General features: G+C 36.7%; 1 protein-coding gene across 13 annotated transcripts in view; it reads left to right on the top strand.

Moving 5' to 3' along the window:
• Positions 1-21,313, top strand: part of LOC126354167 (phospholipid-transporting ATPase IA) — a 627,555-nt gene that overhangs the window by 397,387 nt on the left and 208,855 nt on the right. For all 13 annotated transcript variants that reach the window (XR_007565271.1, XM_050003592.1, XM_050003597.1 and 10 more), the window contains exons 3-4: positions 3,774-3,872; positions 12,170-12,330. Coding sequence is in view for 12 of the 13 variants with exons in the window: in XM_050003592.1 (XP_049859549.1) it covers positions 3,774-3,872; positions 12,170-12,330 (260 nt within the window). In the remaining variant the exon portion in view is untranslated. The remainder of the gene's footprint in view (positions 1-3,773; positions 3,873-12,169; positions 12,331-21,313) is intronic.

The raw sequence follows: 21,313 nt of genomic DNA on the forward strand, positions 1-21,313 counted from the left end.
GTGGTAAGCAGTTCCTTCTACTCCTTCCATTAGATAGTGCATATGTCAAAAAGCACAAAGGAATTAATTATAAGTTTGGTGTGGTGATCGTACATTCATACATAATTTTATAGAATCGGAGAAAAAAGTTGTCAGGTTCATCAGTTATTTTTCCTCATTTGGTTTTGTATGTATCAGTACAGCTGCTTGACAACAGAAAACTGGAATCTTTAATATGGAAGGCAGAACTCCAAGAGTACAGAGTCTTTCATAAGAGACTCCAGTGAGTACTACAACAGAATGGTGCTTTTGCACAAGACAAAATGCTGGTTTTTGTAGCTTACTGAAAACATTTTACAATAAAGAGATAGAGAATACAGGGAAAGCATATGACTGTGTTTTAGTTTCAGACATGGACTTTAAGTAAGAAGAGTACTAGGCAGAGCAAGACATCAGGAAAACAGTGTGCAAAAGAAACAAAAGCCAAATTACGTTATACAAAATCAAATAATTATTGAACACAATAGGGTCAATGTGTGAAGGAGACTGTGAAGATAGCAGGCAGATGAAAAAGAAATGATAAACATAATGAAAATATCTCAAAAGGAAAATTCACTGGAGAAAACTATAAAATTACAGAGAGGCAGAATGGCTGGCCAGTATTTACCTCCAAGGGGTCAAATTCCAGTACTATCAATAGACACATTTGAAAGTGAACAAACTGTTTCTAGCGTATGGAATTGCCAAATCCTTCCTCATGGAGGAAAGAAAGAGAGGCTGGGAAAGTTTAGAAAGGAAGAATAGATCCCTCAGATTGAAAATGTCTTTCTTGGTCCCTTTCATCCTATTCTTTATTTGCCGTTGACCACAAGCTGTAGAATAGGCTCTCTCGGTGACAGCATGTTACAGTTACAATCAAAATATTAAGATTAATGTTCACATTTCATGTACAAATTAAATTTAACGATAATAACAAGTTGTTCAGCTTTTAAATCACAATCTTCAGTATCAATTTCAGCACTGGACGTATCAAAGAATTCTCTCATACTGTAGAATGGATTGTCAACTAACAAACTGAAATTGTTTAAAGGTGTGATCAAATCAGAATATGACAATTCATTAAAAAAACTTCAGATGGAATGATGTCACTGGGGATAGGAATGTCATCAGATAGCAGATAGCATCCAGGTTCTGTTTTTTTGAAAACGATGGTCGCATTTTGGTTCGCTGCAGACATCACAGTGACTGCATTTGCACAAGACAGAAAGTGCCAGCTCGAAACATTATGATGTGGGATGCTATTGAGTACAACCGAAACTCACTGTTGGTACACATCCAGGGCACTGTGACCAGTGTGACCTACGTGTATGACATCCTGTGGCCCATAGCCACACCCTTTCTGCACAACACCAGACACCGTTTTTCAGTAAGATGATGCACAACTACATATTGCAGCATGAACACATGCCTTCTTGGCATCTGATGCTATCAGCCGTTTGCACTGGCCCACTAGCTCACCAAACTTGCCGCCAATAAAATATGTGTGGAATATGGTTAAATGACGGGTGCAGTGCTGTGACTCAGTGCCAACCACCACAGATGAACTTTTGAATCAAATGATTGCAGCATGGATGCCTGTGCCACAGGACACCATTCATGCCTTATATGCATCAATGTCATCACACATAGCACAAGTTATTGGAGCTCATGGCATACCCTATTCCTAATAGGCTACACAACACATGATGAACCGAGATGACTGAAATGCTAATCGTTTCTGCAGAACATACTAATGTACATGTCCTGTGAATTTGAACATCCTATCTCTAGTCATTCAAGGTGTTCTGTTTGTTCTGAAATTAGTGTGTTTGTTGCATCTCCTATGTACCTTTACATGGTGCTTTTTTCAACTTCTATGAGCTCAGCTTTGTAACACATTTCATTTCTATGGTAATCATTGTAAATCAGATCCCCCTGTTCACCCCTCAGTCATCCTCACATTTATATATTCGATACAGGATGAGTGTGCTTTCTCTAATTTCTGCTAATTCTTTTGTATACAAAGTTAAGTTTTGTATTTTTATGTTTACCTGAAGAGCTAATGGGGAACAAGATTACCATAAGTCTTTATATTTATTAAAAAATCATCAAAATAATTTTCATCTTTCCAGATTTTCCTGTTTGACACTCATATACAGAGTCCCAATATGTGTTCTCCAACTTGTCAATAAATAACATAATGTGCACCTATTTCTGCCCTCATGCCCATGTCACATTAAATTCAATGGAATAAATTGGTTGGTTATGATAAAATGTGAAAGTAATGGATCATGATCTGTGAAAGCTACTTAGACCAGGCTAGCAACGTATTCGTCTCTAAGTAAATTAACGATAATATTATCTAGGCACCCATCATTACGAGTAGGATATCTGGCATCTGATGCCGTGGCGGTCGAATGCCCACCAGAGGAGGTGGACATAGGTGTCTGTTAGAGGGCACCACATCTGTGCAGCTCTGCGATAGCATGGTGGATGTGCCACTGCCTCACTCCTCATAAATATGGTGGCCAGTAGAGTTACATATAGCAAGTATATAGGTGGCCACCCAATACACAGCTCATCAATGTAGTGCTTGATATCATTGGATCTGTCACCAAGCGATGTAGCGCAGTAGTTAACACACTGGACTCACATTTGGAAGGACGACAGTTCAATCCCAGGTCCGGCCATCCTGATTTAGGTTTTCTGTGATTTCCCTAAATCACTTCAGGCAAATGCCAGGATTGTTCCTTTGAAAGGGCACAGCCGACTTCCATCCCCATCCTTCCCAAATCTGATGAGACATCTATCATTGGTATGCTAAGACTGCTTGATAACTACCTTGCTTGTCACTCAGTTAGACTCTTTTGTCAAGTCTCGAATTTGTGTCTCCACTGCTTCGGCCGTTGTCGTTGTCATTGTGGTGAAGGCTTAGCTTATTGCCTCATTGTCATCTGTGTTGTATGTTCTTGTCATCATCTGTTGTTTGTGTGCTCTCTGTCTATCACGTTTTGCTTGCCTACCATTGGTTTGTGTTCCTCTTCCACCTGTTTTTCCATTTGTTACGGAGCTCTGATGTTCCTAGTAATATTCGGCTACGTGCGAATGTAGCAGGATGTTTGTTGCTGCATTGCAAGTTTAAAGATCTTAAAATATTGTGTTTGAGTGACCTTTCCTTCCTTTCTAATTGTCCCTGACCTATCCTTCTTTCCTACCTGAGGAAGGAACTAATAGTTTCAAAAGTGTAGACTAACTTTTTCACTTTATAATGTTTCTACTGACAGTACTTACACGAAGGAAAATTCTATATGTGTTACATGTAGGAGAATGGTATCATGAAGATGGGAATAATCAGAAACTGGGATGATGCCATAACAGAAACAAGAAAACCAAAATCATAATCAAAGAGAAAGTGATTATATGAACCTGATATATTCTTTGTGTGTATGCATACTGTGATGTGAACCATAGCAGAGTTGAGCAATAGTCTGAGTAGAAAAATGTCAGCAAATTAACATAATTTGTATAATATCATTGAAAGACATGGTTAAACATATTTATTTTAATGAGAATGGAAACTGAAGAGACTGTTCAGCTGATTAAATTCCTCCTGTGTGTTAAAAATAATGTGTTTGATGCTTTAGCAGTTCCTGGCAAAAAGTAGAATTAACATTCAGTAAATCTTTCAATGCAGAGTAGTTGTAACTCATGTTTTATAAATATTTTACGTGAACTAACATGATATTTTTCAACAGCAAATTCCTGATGTGTCTCCTACTGGGCGGTATACCACATTGGTGCCTCTAGTGTTCATCCTTAGTGTATCAGCTATAAAGGAGATTATTGAAGATGTTGTAAGTATGAGAGCTGCCATATTTTGAATGTTTTTGTGCATCACTAATAATTGATTATCTTCTTTTAACAAAGCATCTAAAGTAAGAATATAGAAAAACACATAAGTGAATACTTAAATTTTAATAGTTTTCAACATCATGAAAAGGAAACCTTTATATCTGATAACCAGTTTTGGTCTGAAGATTGTTTAACTGAAACTAGCCACCAAAAGTAAATAGTAAAGTGTCTTGGACTGTATCAAGATTATTATTACTTAAATTTTACATTTCTGAATCACAAGTTTCCTGAGGAACTAAGGAAAATGGATCTAAGGACAGAAGATGTATCATATGGAACCCATGATTGGTAGTTCTAGTGGGTTGGAGGAGGAAATGTAAACAGGAAAACAGATGTGACAGGTCAGATTTCTAATAATGGCCTGAACATTAGTAGTGGCCGCATGAAAGAGATTCATTTAACAGAAGGCATCAGATTTAGTACACATTCCTACATAAAAGAGAGCTGACCATAATGGTTACATGTTATAGTAATTTTTGTTGATATGCTAATTAATAATTCATTCATTCATTGTATTCTATAGATGATATCAAGAAGAGACAAGCAACACATATAAACTTATTTTGTAGAAGAACCATAAGGGTCCAAAGTGCAGACACAAAATGTCAATTGTGCTTTGTTCTGTGGGTCTGTATGGAAATGAATATTGGAGAAATTGGTGAAACAGCATTTCATGAATGTTCATGTACACAGTGTGGGCCTACAGCTGGTTCACCATAAGATCAACAAATATCATGTTACAATCTCAGAACTGATGACAGTGTGCTTTAGGCCCTTATGGTTCCAGTGCCTCAGTTATGTCATTCCTAGCATATTACATTGTTACATTCATAATCTAAATAAAGTGGATTCTGAATTCTACAGATGATACCTGTTCTCTAAAGCATATAATCTTATGAATGTTTTATATGATTTGTGGAATACTGAGAGCTAATGTAAATTGTTATACCCATCTCGACACAGGCTAATGTAACTTATACATTTTTGCACCATTACTTAAATGTTATCAAAGTTAACTGTATTTGCTTAGTTTCCTTCCCATGTTTAATTTTATCTTGAACAAGGACATATGTGCAGCCCAACATTCTTTCACTTTTTTATGTGAAATGATGTATTTCAGTCTGCCGTTCACAGTCAATTTATCTCATTAGTACAGTTATTTTGTCTGTCTGTGATGTGAGATGAAATTTCTTTCGTAACATCACACTCTGACATAATTCTCTTATGAGACAATCTACCTCTACATCTACATCTACATCGCATTTAAGTCCTTCGCATTGGGTTCATCAAACCACAATCATACTATCTCTCTACCATTCCACTCCCGAACAGCGCGCGGGAAAAACGAACACCTAAACCTTTCTGTTCGAGCTCTGATTTCTCTTATTTTATTTTGATGATCATTCCTACCTATGTCGGTTGGGCTTAACAAAATATTTTCGCATTCGGAAGAGAAAGTTGGTGACTGAAATTTCGTAAATAGATCTCACCGCGACGAAAAACGTCTTTGCTTTAATGACTTCCATCCCAACTCACGTATCATATCTGCCACCCTCTCTCCCCTATTACATGATAATACAAAACGAACTGCCCTTTTTTGCACCCTTTCGATGTCCTCCGTCAATCCCACCTGGTAAGGATCTCACACTGCGCGGCAATATTCTAACAGAGGACGAACGAGTGTAGTGTAAGCTGTCTCTTTAGTGGACTTGTTGCATCTTCTAAGTGTCCTGCCAATGAAACGCAACCTTTGGCTCACCTTCCCCACAATATTATCTATGTGGTCTTTCCAACTGAAGTTGTTCGTAAGTTTAACACCCAGGTACTTAGTTGAATTGACAGCCTTGAGAATTGTACTATTTATCGAGTAATCGAATTCCAACGGATTTCTTTTGGAACTCATATGGATCACCTAGCACTTTTTGTTATTTAGCGTCAACTGCCACCTGCCAAACAATACAGCAATCTTTCCTAAATTGCTTTGCAACTGATACTGGTTTTCGGATGACCTTACTAGATGGTAAATTACAGCATCATCTGCAAGCAACCTAAGAGAACTGCTCAGATTGTCACCCATGTCATTTATATAGATCAGGAACAGCAGAGGTCCCAGGACGCTTCCTTGGGGAACACCTGATATCACTTCAGTTTTACTTGATGATTTGCCGTCTATTACTACGAACTGCAACCTTCCTGACAGGAAATCACAAATCCAGTCGCACAACTAAGACAATACCCCATAGGCCTGCAGCTTGATTAGAAGTCGCTTGTGAGGAACGGTGTCAAAAGCTTTCCGGAAATCTAGAAATACGGAATCAACATGAGATCCGCTGTCAATAGCAGCCATTACTTTGTGCGAATAAAGAGCTAGCTGCGTTGCACAAGAACGATGTTTTCTGAAAACATGCTAATTACGTATCATTAGATCGTTCCCTTCGAGGTGATTCATAATGTTTTAATACAGTATATGCTCCAAAACCCTACTGCAAACCAATGTCAATGAAGGAGAAATTGTAGCTCTCAAACAGCATTTAACTGAAGCCCTCACAGAACCTGATTGACAGTCAAATATTTACAAGACAAGATATTTTCAAGAATGACAACTTGAAAGGCCAAACTGAAACATGTGAACATGTAAATCAGTTTATATATCAATGCAACGGATAATGGTGAAGAAGAAATTAGAATTCAGAAAGCAAACAAAAGGTATTACACATGTCAAATGTCTTCAAGAACAGAAAATCCCTAGGGAAGGGAAAAAGTAACAAAATAGGCATCTATAAGTCACTAATTCTGGGTGGGGCAGAGCGACTTCCATGTTTGAATTTGGCACCCACAAGTGACAGTTGCTCTGGGAAGGGTGGGGGCAGGCAAATTTGAAAAGGCGTCGCGAAAGTTATAACTCCACCTGGATTAGTTAGCATCGTGGAGTGGATGAAGATGAGTGCATAATTTTTGTAGTGGTGAAGGTAACTGTGAATCTGAAAAAAGAACATAGATCTGATAAATTTAAAGAAACTGTCTTTACAGCAAAGATAAAAGTTAGAAGAATTAAGTGGACTGGTCATGTAATGAAGTTGCAAGATGACACTTCCAGTCCCAGAAGATAGACATTTTGGGCAGCCAAGAATAACATTTTTAGATAATGTGGAAAGATACTTTTCTTTAAGAAAATTACCATTTATAGAGACTATTGTAAAAATAGACAAGTTTGGCAAAATATTATTAAGTCGACAGCAAAGAGTTTATGGAACTTGTAACTGATGTTTCAGATAATTAAAAAAATAACATCATCGGCATGTGAGTAGGGAATGCTTTGTCCATTGGCAAATGAAGTGCAGATAGCACCTATGTTGAAAAAGATATGATGAGATGCAAAACAGGAATATAAACTACAACAAAATTTAATAGCAGAAATGTGATTTGAAGGATACTGTAATTCTTTGATTGAAAGTATCACTCATATGTTAAAGATCCTCTGATATTGTTAATGATAGCTCATTAGACTTTCCAGATTGGGCCACCTAAATATGACATTTGGAGTGTGTTAAAGGTGCATATTACAGTTTATTCTGTTCTACTTCTCAAAGGCTCCCCATCATGGTTGCATGGTTAGTATCTTGAAGAGCTTGGGAGAAAGCAGATCTTTCAGAGACTAAGATTGATTTCTGCATTGAAACTTTCATTGGAAATTTGCATACCATCGTAATACACAGGGTGTTTAGAAAAGATTCATCTGATTTCAGTAGACTATGTTTTCTACATGAATGAAGGTAGAAAGAAGGGGTGAATTTTAACTACAAAGTTTTTATTTTCAAAAGAATAGCCCATTTTTACAAAGGTATGTATTTTACATGCATGCACATACAATTTGGGTACTTTTGACAGTTGTGTTTAGAAGCAAAGTTGTTATTTACCTTACACAGGTGTTCAATGTGCCATCCACTAGATGCACAAGAAACATCCAATTATGATCTGGCTCATTCCATACTTTTATGAGCATGTGTGGAGTTGCTATGCAGCAACACAGTTCACCTAATCTTATTGAAAAAGGGGAGGAGCACCTAGACCGGACTTTTCACAAATGCCCAAAAAAGATGTCATATAATATAATCAGCTGACCTTAGAGGCCAATGGGGGATTTTGAGATCCATACACCTGTTACGACAAACCCATTATCAAGGCATCTCATTGTTTAGAATGCCCTTACATGGACGTGCCATTGCAGTAGTACTCTGCCTTGTTGAAAAATAAAATTTCCAGCATGTTCTCATGTAATTGTGTGGTGAAAGAGTAATTAACGTAGCTGCACAGGGGAGATCATTGCTGGCAACCACATGAACCGACAATTGACAGTTGTTGCTGAGATAAACTTAAAATTTTTCTGTGTAAGTTCAAATTCTCCCCAACTGTCAACCTCTGTTCATGTAGAAGATATAGTCTTGAGATGTCAGCTGGATCTCTATGAAATACCCCTTTATTAAAAAGATTTATTAACAACCTTCTATGGTGTCTATATACTTGCATTACATTATATACTGTATTCATGTTCCAGACTAGTAGATTTTAGAGTTATAGTTGGTTCCAGATGTGATTTAATTTTGTTTTTGAAGTTTACTGGTGTTTAACTGCAATTGTTTACTAGAGTCAATGTGCAGGTGTATTATCACAAATCCAGAAGTCTCGGGTTCCGTCTTCAATTGTTGGATTGGGGTTTACTTTGGCAAGTAGCACAAATTACACCTCTGTCATTGCTTTGAGAATGTGATAAAATCAAGTTCCATCTTGGTTTGGATTCAACTTTCAACTGTAGATTCCCATGCAAGCGCATGTTGAGCTTGTTTGCAAGTAAGATTAAGGGAAAGTCAGATAATTGGGTCCAGTTGGACCTTGTGTAGTAAAACACTTTATTGTTAGCTCTATGTTCTTGGTTATTTTTTATTGCTGAAGAAGTTGAACATAATTTACATTTTAGATAGTACTTTTAATTACTTATTAAAAAATAACATCATTTGTTGAGCACCTGTCTAATACAGCTTATACAGTTTGCCATTAATAAATCTTTCTTCATAGGACATAAATATAATGCAGATCAATATCATTATGTATGCTACAGCAACATACTTACAAAAGAAATGGACAAGAATTTGCATAAAGTAGTTGGCTATATTATCAAGAAAATGTAACTTATGAATTACTAAATTAATAGTATTTATGTGTTAGGATAATTTATTTTTGTTGATTGTCATTAGAATCTTGGCAAGGACTACAGTTACTAACATTCATGATTTGCTGTGCCCACATTGCTACCTCCCATCAGAGTAGAAATAATCCTCTTTTTTTTTTTTTTCAAATTATCTTTTTTTATCCTGCTTTCCTAGTTCTGTTTCCTATGCCTTCAATATATCCATCCTATGACATAGCAATCCTCCATGTTTTCATTTTGTATCTTCCAGTCATGGTTGTCACACATTAAAGGGCAGATCAACTAATGTAAAAGCAGATGCAGATGTCTCAAAGAATGGAATAGTTGGTAGGGTATGTGGCTTTGATGTTACAGGGCCTTACTAATTCTGTTGTGTCAAATGACTGCTTTAAGTGTCTTGGTTTAATGAAACCACAATCTCAGTGCCAACTGCTGTGCTCAATATGTCAGTGACAAGGATGACAGTCAACTAGTATGTGAATTTTTATCAGTAACCATGACTGGATACATTGCCATACTGAGCACAATGCAAGTGATCTGCAACCAGTATAAGGCTGGATGTCAACAATAGTGTAGTGACCATAACACTCAGAACCACCCTCATCGTGGAGCACATAGACCAGCATCCCACCTCTGCTACTAGCAATTCACAAGGTTGATACTATTGTGTGTGCAGTAATCTTACCACTGGACACTTGAAGCAAGGAAAATATTAACCTTAAGTAATGATTCACAGAACTCTGGTAATATGGTTGTATCAAAAGGCAGATATGCTCATGCAGTCATGAAAATACTGTTGAGGCTGCTGATGACATCCTCGTGTGTACAATGGGATGAAATTCAATCTTGATAAGTATGGGAACAAACTCATATTTGTGAGAAATGTAGTCCAATTTGTCTCATGCAGGAAGATTATTTGACATCATAGTTGGTGATTCATATGGAGTATCCCAGGAGTAATGCTCAGTATCTAAGGATAGGAGAGGAACAATCATTTGAAGAAAAAGAAAAAAAAACTGCATACGGGCATGCCTTTTTCTGAATTGTTTTTGAGATAGATCACATTTCATTGATGTCATTATTTGTTGTAGCTGTGTTATTCAGGACATTGTCTGGTTTACACTTGTATAAAGTCAATAAATATTACATTTTACAAAGTAAGCATTATCATACACATCACATTACAGCTGTTGTACAGTTCACAATACATGTTCAAATATCCCACTGTCAACTGCACTGTTGGGAGAACATATTGTGTTGCGTGTGTCTCTGCATGTTCTCTAAAGAGGGGAGCAGCATTCATGATTGACCAAGCAGTTCATCTGTCATATCCCCTTTTGTTTGTGCACCTCAGACTTTATCCAATCCCATAAATAAATATCTAGTGGTATAAGGTCTGGCTATCTCGCTGACCAGTTAATTGTACTATCACAACCAATCCAGCAATTAGGATGACATACATTCATGCATGCCACAAGCCCAAAAACAAATGTGCATGAAATGTGTTCCATCTCTTAAACTATTAAGCTTACTTCCATATGAAGTTTTTGGCTTCAATTGATTGTTCATGTCATATCCTTGAATAATGGTAATTCCTCCTGCAGCACCCTGTATATCAGACAGGAATGTTAAACTAGGTGACCCTATTAATGCTATCTGCATTGAATGGACAACATCCCAGCACCCAAGTTACCCACTCATTTACTCATCAACTACTCCAGCACAACACTACTCATTTGACTTACTCATCGGCTATCAACAGAATCTACACTGAACAGAAATAAAAGACACAACACTCACACTTCTCAAATGCTAGTGTGCCCAAAGAAAGAAATTTATTCCAATTACTGTTTATGAATCAGTTCAGATTTCATCAGTGAGCTTCTTGTTTTCATTTTCAGTGTTAGAAAGTTTTGTCAGTTTTCTCATATCCATAATGTTAAAGATGTAACATGATTTACAGATAATGTCAACAAAACATATTTAATAGCAGTTCCAATAAAATTATGTATATTATTCATGGTTTCACAGTTACTTTCATTAACACACAACTAGTCATACTGAACTAATATTCAAACAATGGAAACAGTAAGATAAGCACCCACTGTATGCTTGAAATGTTGGGTGGTAAACAGGTACACAAACAATGTTGATTTTCTTGCTTGATTAGATTGAGTAGTGGAATTGGCAGGAGTGAGTAAGAGGAAGGAATGGTTAATTACAAGTTCAGTCTTTCTTTTATATGCATGTGTACTGACCAGTAATTCATCTGTAGGAAAAGTGACTGTCTTTTTATTTTTTCCATCGTCTGTATTCCATTTAGGGCTTTCGAGTAACATGTTAATGAACATCTATTCAGTCATGCCTTATCTGCCTTCTTATGTTACGCATTTTCTGTCTTCTTATCAGAAGTTATTCTTCAGTCAATCTTTATTCAGAAGTCCTCTATAGAGTTGTATGTTATCAGTTATCTGGCACTTTTCTGTGATGTTTCTTTTATTTTCTTATTTATTTTTAAGTTAACTTTTATCTTTCTGTCTTTTGTTTTTCATTTCCTCTGTTCCTCTTTTATGGATAAAATCTTTTTGTTCTGTCTCTGTTATTCGCCATACTAATATGAGTATAGCAGTTAGTAGATTTGTCATTCAACTAGAGAAAAAGTTCATATTCTCCATAATATTGCAGTACTTATCACATCAGTTTTGAAATACATGTCTATAAGGCCACATATTACTTCTGTGAAAATTTAGTCTGTAATTAGTTGTATGACTGTTACATCAAAACAACATTTCTTCCTTGAGATGTTAAATTTACTTCCTTCATTGTTAAGAGAAATTAACGTGTAATACAAAATCCTCTATCCAAAAAATGAAATTGCAGTAGGCAGCTTCACACAAAAGCTCAGTAGCTAGGCTACAGTACATCAATTATCACTCTTTTGTACCTATCTTCATAACATTTCTTAAATTAAGAAACATAGTGTTATCATAAAGACATTTGTCCTAACTGATTATTCATTTTTTCACCTTCCAGAAAAGGCATCATGCAGACAATGAAATCAATCATCGTGATGTTGAAGTGTTAAGAGATGGTCACTGGCTTTGGATACAGTGGCGAAATGTAGTGGTGGGAGATATTGTCAAAGTGCACAACAATCAGTTTTTTCCAGCAGACCTCATTATCCTATCATCAAGGTAAAAAGCTGTAGTGTGTAGTATAATTTCTTAGCTTTATGGCTTCATTATTTCCTTTCTGTAAAGCTGGTTTATCTGGTGATTTAATATAGCAGATGTAACATTTATCAAAATATTATTGAAAACAAAAAAAAGCATGTACATGAAGATCACAAGGTAATATTTATTGCCCAGTGATGGATGTCAAACAGCTAATTATGATTTACATTACTATAGAGATTGTAAAACAAGAGGAACAATGTCAGTTGTTATTTGTTTGTATTTTCTACTAGCAATCACTTTTATTTGTTTTTTGTTTTATTGAACATATTTCAGTGAGTTTGGAACACGTTCTGCCCATCTTCAGGCACTTGTGCATACACAAAATTGTTACTTATAAATAAACTGTGGTAATCTAAAGTAACAGACAACTCTCTGTTTGTTATTCGCTGCTGGCGTGCCTGTTAGGATACTTGCAGGCAAGACAGGAAAGGAGGGGAGAGGCAGTGATTGGCCAGAAATTGAAGTCTGATGATGTCTGCTGCTGGTGTGGTTATTATGACTAATACCACAGCCTTTCTGGGATATAGAGTTTTGCATCAGTTATTATGTTTCAAAAATACACTTTTTCATGTGAAAGTTCTTCACTTACAATTCTGGCATCTTAAAATGTCCTTTTTCATCCTTGGTACAGTGGTGGAGCTGTTGTGTAACATTACACTATTGTACTATTTATTTTGTTATTATTTTCTGATGCAATTCACTGCACAAATTTTTCTATGCATTTATAAACACTGGTCTGTTCACTGTATTGTTCTTCAGTAGGTTTTCTCATTGTATTTCAACTCTTTCATCTACTGCTGTAGTGCTGTTGCTGTGCAGTGCAATTGGGAATTATTTTGATTTTCAGTCGTACAACAAAAAAGGGGCACACACTATCAATAGTCAACAAGGCCATTGATAGATTCAAACTATCAATATGCCAGTAGCACTATCATCTATCGCCAATTTATACTTTAGCGAAGACCAACCGTTGCTTGGATTTACTTGAACTCGGCTGTTGTTTCGTTGATCACTTCAGTTGCTAATTCCAGTTGAATCTAATGTAAGTACTGGTGTTTATCGCTTTTGTGCTGTGCATTGTTGTGACAGTTTCTAATTATGGTTAAGTTAGCAGCAAGACAAAAAAGGAAAATCTGTTTTAGATCATCCACTAGTGTTATGGTAAGTTAAAAATACATATGCACTACTATAGTAGCCTAATTACTTATCCATAGTAGGTTAATATTAGCACTTGAATCATTATTTGAGACTGGTAGAACTTTAGAGCTGCAATATTTCAGTATTTCAGGCAGTGGAACTGTAAACAGCATTACAAACAAAATTAAATTAAAACTGGTGCATAAAAACATACTTGGACTTGCCTATGTTGCCCAAATGGTGAAGGTTTGTATTCTTTAAAAAAAATTGCTCAATATTCTATCATTAATATTCCAAATGGCAAAATATTGCTCAATCTGGTCACCCGCGCAGTGCTCAGTTATGAAGACCAATTCTGATATGGGACAGTGAGGAGGGGTTTGTGGAGAGTGAAAGGGGTATGTGATGACAGCGTTCACGTGTAAACGATTTTTTCAGCAGGCTACTTCTATTCATCTGAGCCAACTGTGGCTCCAAAATCTATATACGCTCTTGTAATCTTATAATAACTAAAGCCAAGAATTCCATGTGTAATTAAATCTTAAATTATGCACTGTCAAATGTTTCTCCAAATTCTCCCCTGACCAGGCTAGCTTTGTGCATTGAGGTGCTGAGCGAGCAATCCCTGTACTCAGGAGATGAGATAGTTTGAATCCATCTGCCAGCAACCTTGAAAATGGTGTTCTGTGGTTTCCCATTTCCAATATAGGCAGATGCCATGGTTGGTTCCTTACTATAGGTCACAGCCAATTCCTTCTGAATTCTTTTCTTTCCTGACAGCTTGAAATTCCCTCAGAGATGCAGCCTCTCTGCTTAAGTGAAAAGAGCTGGGTCAAAGGTGAGCTGTACATCTCTTCAGATACTACTGGCACTAAAAGCCATATTTACATTGGAAGGTAGCTAGCAATTCTCATTGTGTACTGTGTATCTGTGCATGAAGATGGCTCACTTGTGGAATGGCGATATATCATGTCTTCAAGTTTTACTCCAAGAACAATGTTCTACTGTGAAATGTCTTATTTGGAATATCCTTTGATAATGAGTCCAACCATCACAACTCGTAAGATATCTGTAAACAACTATCATATGAATGACAATATATTTTGTACATCATAGAGGAGTTTATTAGCATCACAGATCCGATAACTAGATTCTCATGCATAAATAGAGACTCATTTATAAGGTCACGTACATTAGCAGTCTAACTGAAATCAATGTTACGATCCCAAAACTGTAAATCAGAAACTGAAGAATGTTAATAATGTGTAAGATACTTAATAAAATTTGAGACTGAATTGAGGAACGTAGGATGCTTTGAGGTGCTGAAAGACTTCTGACTTGCTTTCAGATAAGTCATAAATTTAACTATAAGACTGTAGCAGGAGAAAGACAACTACTGTCAGAAGAGATTGGAACCTGATTAACTTTATTCAAGCCAGCTTTAAAATTCTTCTGCTCTGTGATAGCGAACCTTGTAATAGAAGACTGAGCTGTGTTCATTTGCAAAGAGGCAATATATAATAAATTTAATTCATTTAGCAACAGAGTGAAGTTAATAGAAATTATGCATCTCATATTAAAAACAAAGATTCCAAGACTTACCAAGCGGGAAAGCGCCGGCAGACAGGCACAATGAAGAAAACACACAAACACACACACAGAATTACTAGCTTTCGCAACTGATGGTTGCTTCTTCAGGAAGGAGAGGGAAAGGCGAAAGGATGTGGGTTTTAAGGGAGAGGGTAAGGAGTCATTCCAATCCCGGGAGCAGAAAGACTTCCCTTAGGGGAAAAAAAAGGACAGGTGTACACTACCGCGCGCGCGCGCGCGCGCGCGCGCGCGCACACACACACACACACACACACACACACACACACACACACACACACACACACACACACACACACAAAGGCACAATGAACAAAACACACACACAAACACACACTGTGTGTGTGTGTTTGTGTGTTTTGTTCATTGTGCCTGTCTGCCGGTGCGCCTGTCTGCCGGTGCTGTCTGTGTATGTGCGGATGGATGTGTGTGTGTGTGTGTGTGTGTGTGTGTGTGTGTGTGTGTGTGTGTGTGTACCTATCCTTTTTTCCCCCTAAGGTAAGTCTTTCCGCTCCCGGGATTGGAATGACTCCTTACCCTCTCCCTTAAAACTCACATCCTTTCATCTTTCCTTTTTCTTCCCTCTTTCCTGATGAAGCAGTCGCCGGTTGCGAAAGCTCGAAATTCTGTGTGTGTGTTTTATTCATTGTGCCTATCTACCGGCGCTTTCCCACTTGGTAAGTCTTGGAATCTTTGTTTTTAATATATATATATATATATATCACCTAAAACTTGCACCACAAATAAGGAAAGTACTATTGATATATGGTTTTCACAGAATGGATTGTTAGTCAGAGGCTCATATTGTTAGCCAATAAACAAACTGTGATAATACTTAGAAAGTACCTTTTTTTGGCAAACATATACTTTTTAAAGGGGACAGTGCCTATTGATATTAACAAACTATAAGTAGGGTAAATTAGAATGTCAATAGTGTTTGTTGCAGGATTCTAGTGTGAGTCATTTACAAGGTATCATATTTTGAAACATTCCCACACTGACACTTCAATCAAGCGATTTGAAAACAATTTGTGAAGACATGCTGCAGTACTTTATGCATTATGGGCTGGATAGCCATCATGTTGATACCACAGGTTCCTCCTAGTCTGCAGAGGAATGTCTTCTAGCATCTGTGGAAGATAGTCTGTTAGGAGGCTGCAGTACTTGTATGTGTTCAGTGTTCAGTCTGTGAAAAACAGACCTATGAGCTGATGGGTCACTATTCACACCACATGTTTAAACTCCATCGGTGCTGGGATTCCACCTGACAAAACCAATCGGGATTGTCAACAGACCAATAGTGCATGTTTTGGCAGTTTACCATGGAGCTACCCAAGCCTAGACAACCCCCATTTTTAAGAGGTTCCTTGATACAAAATCATTTTTTAACATTTTCGGGCTTCAATATTACAAAATTTTATGGATGTAAGGTTCTACTGAAACAGTTAACAATGCATTAGTTCTAAACTTATCTCATTTATTCATTTTGTTAATACAAGGGTAAATAAAATAAACAAAAAGAAATGTCAAAAATAAATGATATACATTACTTTTTATCTTCACTGCCAATCTGTTTACCTTTGTCTTCATATCATTATCATTAACCATCATCGTCATCAACTAATAGAACAGCTATGAAACTTACATCTTCATTGTCACAAATGTTTGGCGATTTCTTCTGAATATGTTGTGATTTCTGAGGTTGTGGTGACAGTGGGACCTGAGAACTCAGTTGTTTTTTTCCCGAACACCTAGCGAATTTTACTTCTATACTGCTGTGAGAATGCTCCATGCTTCCAAAATATTGTTGTGCGCTTCGGCAAGGCGGGAAATCTCAAGCCTGTGCAGATGAAAGCATTTGTTACGCCTTGCCCTTCTGAATTCTTCAAAATAAATTTGTATGAAACCTCAATAGCCAAAATGTAATTTTTAAGTATAAGACAAGCTTTGTATTAATCTATTAAACAATGTAAAAACATTGACTTCATTAGTTTAATCTGTGTATGTAAGGCAAGCTTGTATTTTTCGAATGATGAATTAAAAAAAAAAAAAAAAAAGAGTGCATATACTTAGTGAACCATTGGCCTTACTGTTTAATAGGTGTCTAGAGTTTGGAGTCTATCCTACAACTCTAAAAATATCGAAAGTTAACCCAGTGTAGAAAAAAGGGGACAAACATGATCTCAAAAATTACTGACCAGTTTCAATAGTTCCCATTTTCTCGAAAATATTTCAATTTCTTATTTGTAACCAATTAAACTACTACTTTCAGTTGCATAACTTACTCTCTGATAGTCAAATACCACCACTGCTGTTCTTTCAATTGCGGATGAAGTAATAACAGCCTTTGAGAATAAAAATAAAACTTCACTTATTTTATGTGATTTAAGTAAGGCATTTGACTGCTTTTCTCATGATATCTTACTAGCTAAACTCAAATTCTATGGTGTACAAGACTCTGCATTGGCAGTAATTGAATCATACCTAAACAATAGGAAGCAGTTTGCCTCTGTCAGAAACAAAGACTCACAATTGCTAGAAGTTAAGACAGGAGTCCCACAAGATTCTGTCATTGGGCCCTTCTTTTTTATAATTGTAGTCAATGATTTACCCCATTGTAGCCCCAGTGCTGTTATTTGTTATGCTGATGACACAACTTTGCTTGCTCAGCTTGAGAACACATCAGTTCTGCAAGATGTGATGCAAGATGTCCTGGAAGCAGCACTAAACTGGTTCTCATCAGATACACTGCTTTGCAATCCTGATAAAAACCAACAAATTATAGTAGGATTGTCAAAAGAGGTAGAGGTGAAAGCAGTTAAAATTCTAGGAATTCATGTAGACGATAAGTTATCGTGGGAAACACACATCAACCATACCTACACAAAATTGTCTCAAGTTACGTATTTAAAGTGGAAACTGAGAAGCCTGGTGACAAAAGAATATTTCAGTCATGTATAGAGTATGGATTGCTGATATGGGGACACTCTCTTCACATCTCTGAAGTTCCAAAAATTCTGAAAAAAGTGATATGGGCAATGAGCAATTCTGGTAGATCAGAGCACTGCCGGCCACTGTTCATTCAGCTGAAAATATTAACAGTTATCAATCTTTATATATACACCTCACCATTGTATGCAAAAAACAATATAGCAGATTTTGAAATGAGGGAAAGCATACACCACCATAATACCAGAGGCTAAACAAAATTAGACACACCTAGGCACAGGCCGACAAGAACAGGGAATTCCCATCTAATCAATAGTCTAAAAATATTTAATAAACTTCCATTTTCTTCTCGGTTGGCTCACATAAGTAGCTTCAGGAGCAAGCTACTAAACTGGTTACTAATCAATCCTTTTCACAATATAACAGAATTTATGTATATAAAATCAATTGACATTAATTTTAAGGATTTCATTATGTAATGTCACTGAATGTATTTATCTTATGTTTTGGTGTATGTTATCATCTATGGGCACTATTTGCAATGCTCATTTAGCTTTAAGGCACTATTCAAGGAAAATGTTATATGATATCCAAGTAAATTGCCTATTCCACATCAGGTGGTCAATGGTGAATAAAGAATCTGAATCTGGGAAGAACCCTTGTCTTATACTTGCCTATGGTACCTGGTAATGATTGGTAAACAAGATACATGTGGAGTATCCTGTTATAATACTCATTTACAGCAGTTGGCACAATCCGCATAATCATTTCCAAGCAGCTTTTGATGGAGAGAGATGGGATATGGATGGAACCTATGTTGATCGAGAATGCATAGGACTCTTGCTGACTCGTGCCACTTCTTCATGTGGCTGCATCTGAGCTAAAGTGTGGATCAGTTGCAACAGCAGTAAGAACATTAATTTCCCCCTCCTCTATCATCAGTTGTTTCATTTTGTTACATTGTCTAGGTGCTTCACTACCAGTTTCACACAAATGATTGATGAGATTGATAAATGATTTCCCAGATGGTTGATGTCTATTAGGATATCTTGCCGCATATACTGCACAAGAACAAATTGCGTTTTTCATACGCTCATCACACACTATCAGTATGCGAGTTTTTTCTGCATTGGTAAATCCCACCATCTACTCACAACCTACTGGACTGCCAAACACTGACTGACTAGCAAGTCACAGTGCACTCGAGGAACACACAAGCACACTGTAATCAAACATAACAACATTGTACGTAGCAAGTTTAGAAAGTTGAATGGAACAAACAAGTGTCAATGTGGAAACTTTTCAAAATTCGGTATGTCGTAAATGACTTGCTCTAGAATCCTGCAACAAATGCTACTGACATTTTAATTTACCATACTTTTAGTCTGTTAATGTCAATAGGCACTGTTCCATTTAAAAAAAAGTGTGGGTCTGTACAAAAATACGCTTTCTAAGTATTATTACAATCTGTTTATTGGCTGACAATACGAGCTGCTGACAATCAATGCATTCTGTGAAAACCTCACATCAATAGCACTTCCCATTTTTCCAATATTTGTGGTTCAAGTTTTAGGTGATTCACCCTCTGTGGGGGGGGGGGCTTTGCCAGAACAGTCATATATTTTACTGAAACAAAAAGCAGATCATTGTGTTACATGTTTACCGCATGACAAAGAGTATTAACAGAGTTGTTAGTTTGCTCCCAGCATAATCACCATTGGCAGATTGTTGTCAGCTGTCATTTAGGTTTCAGAAAGAAAAGTGGATTTACAGCAGTGACAACAGCATAAACTTTACATAAGAAAGAATATAGATGAAAAATAGATCTTTCTTAAATGTACAGTGCTTGTTAAAACTTCATCACCAAGAAGGTGGCATGAACAAAATGCTTGACTGTATATGTAAACAATTAGCATTTCAGTGCCACCAGGCATAATGCCATCAAAAGTTTGTAGATATTGAAAGATTACACATTGATTTGCTCATTCAGAAATGCATTTAAACATCGGTTATTTGTAAGAGGATAATGTAATGCCTATCAGCCTGCATCAGAATCCAGTAGAATTTAAATAAACACAAAATCCCCAAGATTGGCAATATTTTACAACAAAACCTTATCTGGGAACCTGGCAGAACATCCAAAGAGATTCTGGTCGTATGTAAAGTATGTTAGTGGCAATACACGATCAGTGCCTTCTCTGCGCAGTACCAATGGAAGTACTATCGATGACAGTGCTGCTAAAGCAGATCTACTAAACACAGCCTTCTGAAATCCTTCACTGAAGAAGACAAAACAAATATTCCAGAATTTGAATCAAGAACAGCTGCCATCATGAGTAACTTAGAAGTAGATATCCTTGGAGTAAGTGAAGCAACTTAAATCAGTTAATAAAAAGCAAGTCTTCTAGTCAAAAGTTTATACCAGTTAGGTTCCTTTCAGAGTATGCTGATGCAACAGTTCTGTACCTAACAATCATATACAACCGCTTGCTGAGCAAAAGATCTATATCCAAAGACTTGAAAGTTGCACACGTCAAACCAATATTCAAGAAAGGCAATAGAAGGAATCCACTAAATTACAAGCCCATATCATTAATGTCAATATGGAGCAGGTTTTTCTAACATACATTGTGTTTGAAAATTATGAATTACCAGAAAAGAATGGTCTATTGACACACAGACAACACGGATTTAGGAAACATCATTTCTCTGAAACACTGTTTACTCACGCAAAGCGCTGAGTGCTATTGATGAGGGATTTCTAGTTGATTCCACATTTCTGTACTTTGAGCAGGCATTTGATACCACATCTCACAAGTGGCTTATAAACAAATTGCATGTTCGTGGAATATCATCTCAGTTATGCGACTAGATTCATGATTTCCTGTCAGAAAGGTCACAGTTCATAGTAACTGACAGAAAGTCATCGAGTAAAACAGAAGTGATTTCTGGGATTCCCCAAGGTAGTGTTGTAGGGCTCCTGCTGTTCCTTATCTATATAAGTGATTTAGGAGACAATATGAGCAGCCATTTTAGGTTGTTTGCAGATGATGCTGTCATTAATCATCTAGTAAAGTCTTGAGAGGCTCAAAACAATTGCAAAATTATATAGAAAAGATGTCTGTACAGTGCAAAAATTGGCATTTGACCCTAAATAATGAAAACTGTGATATCACCGTCAAGAGTGCTAAATGGAATCTGTTAAACTTCAGTTACACGATAAATCAATCAAATCTAAAGGCTGTAA

The sequence above is a fragment of the Schistocerca gregaria genome, chromosome 3, assembly GCF_023897955.1.
Source record: "Schistocerca gregaria isolate iqSchGreg1 chromosome 3, iqSchGreg1.2, whole genome shotgun sequence".
NCBI classification, from domain to species: domain Eukaryota; kingdom Metazoa; phylum Arthropoda; class Insecta; order Orthoptera; family Acrididae; genus Schistocerca; species Schistocerca gregaria.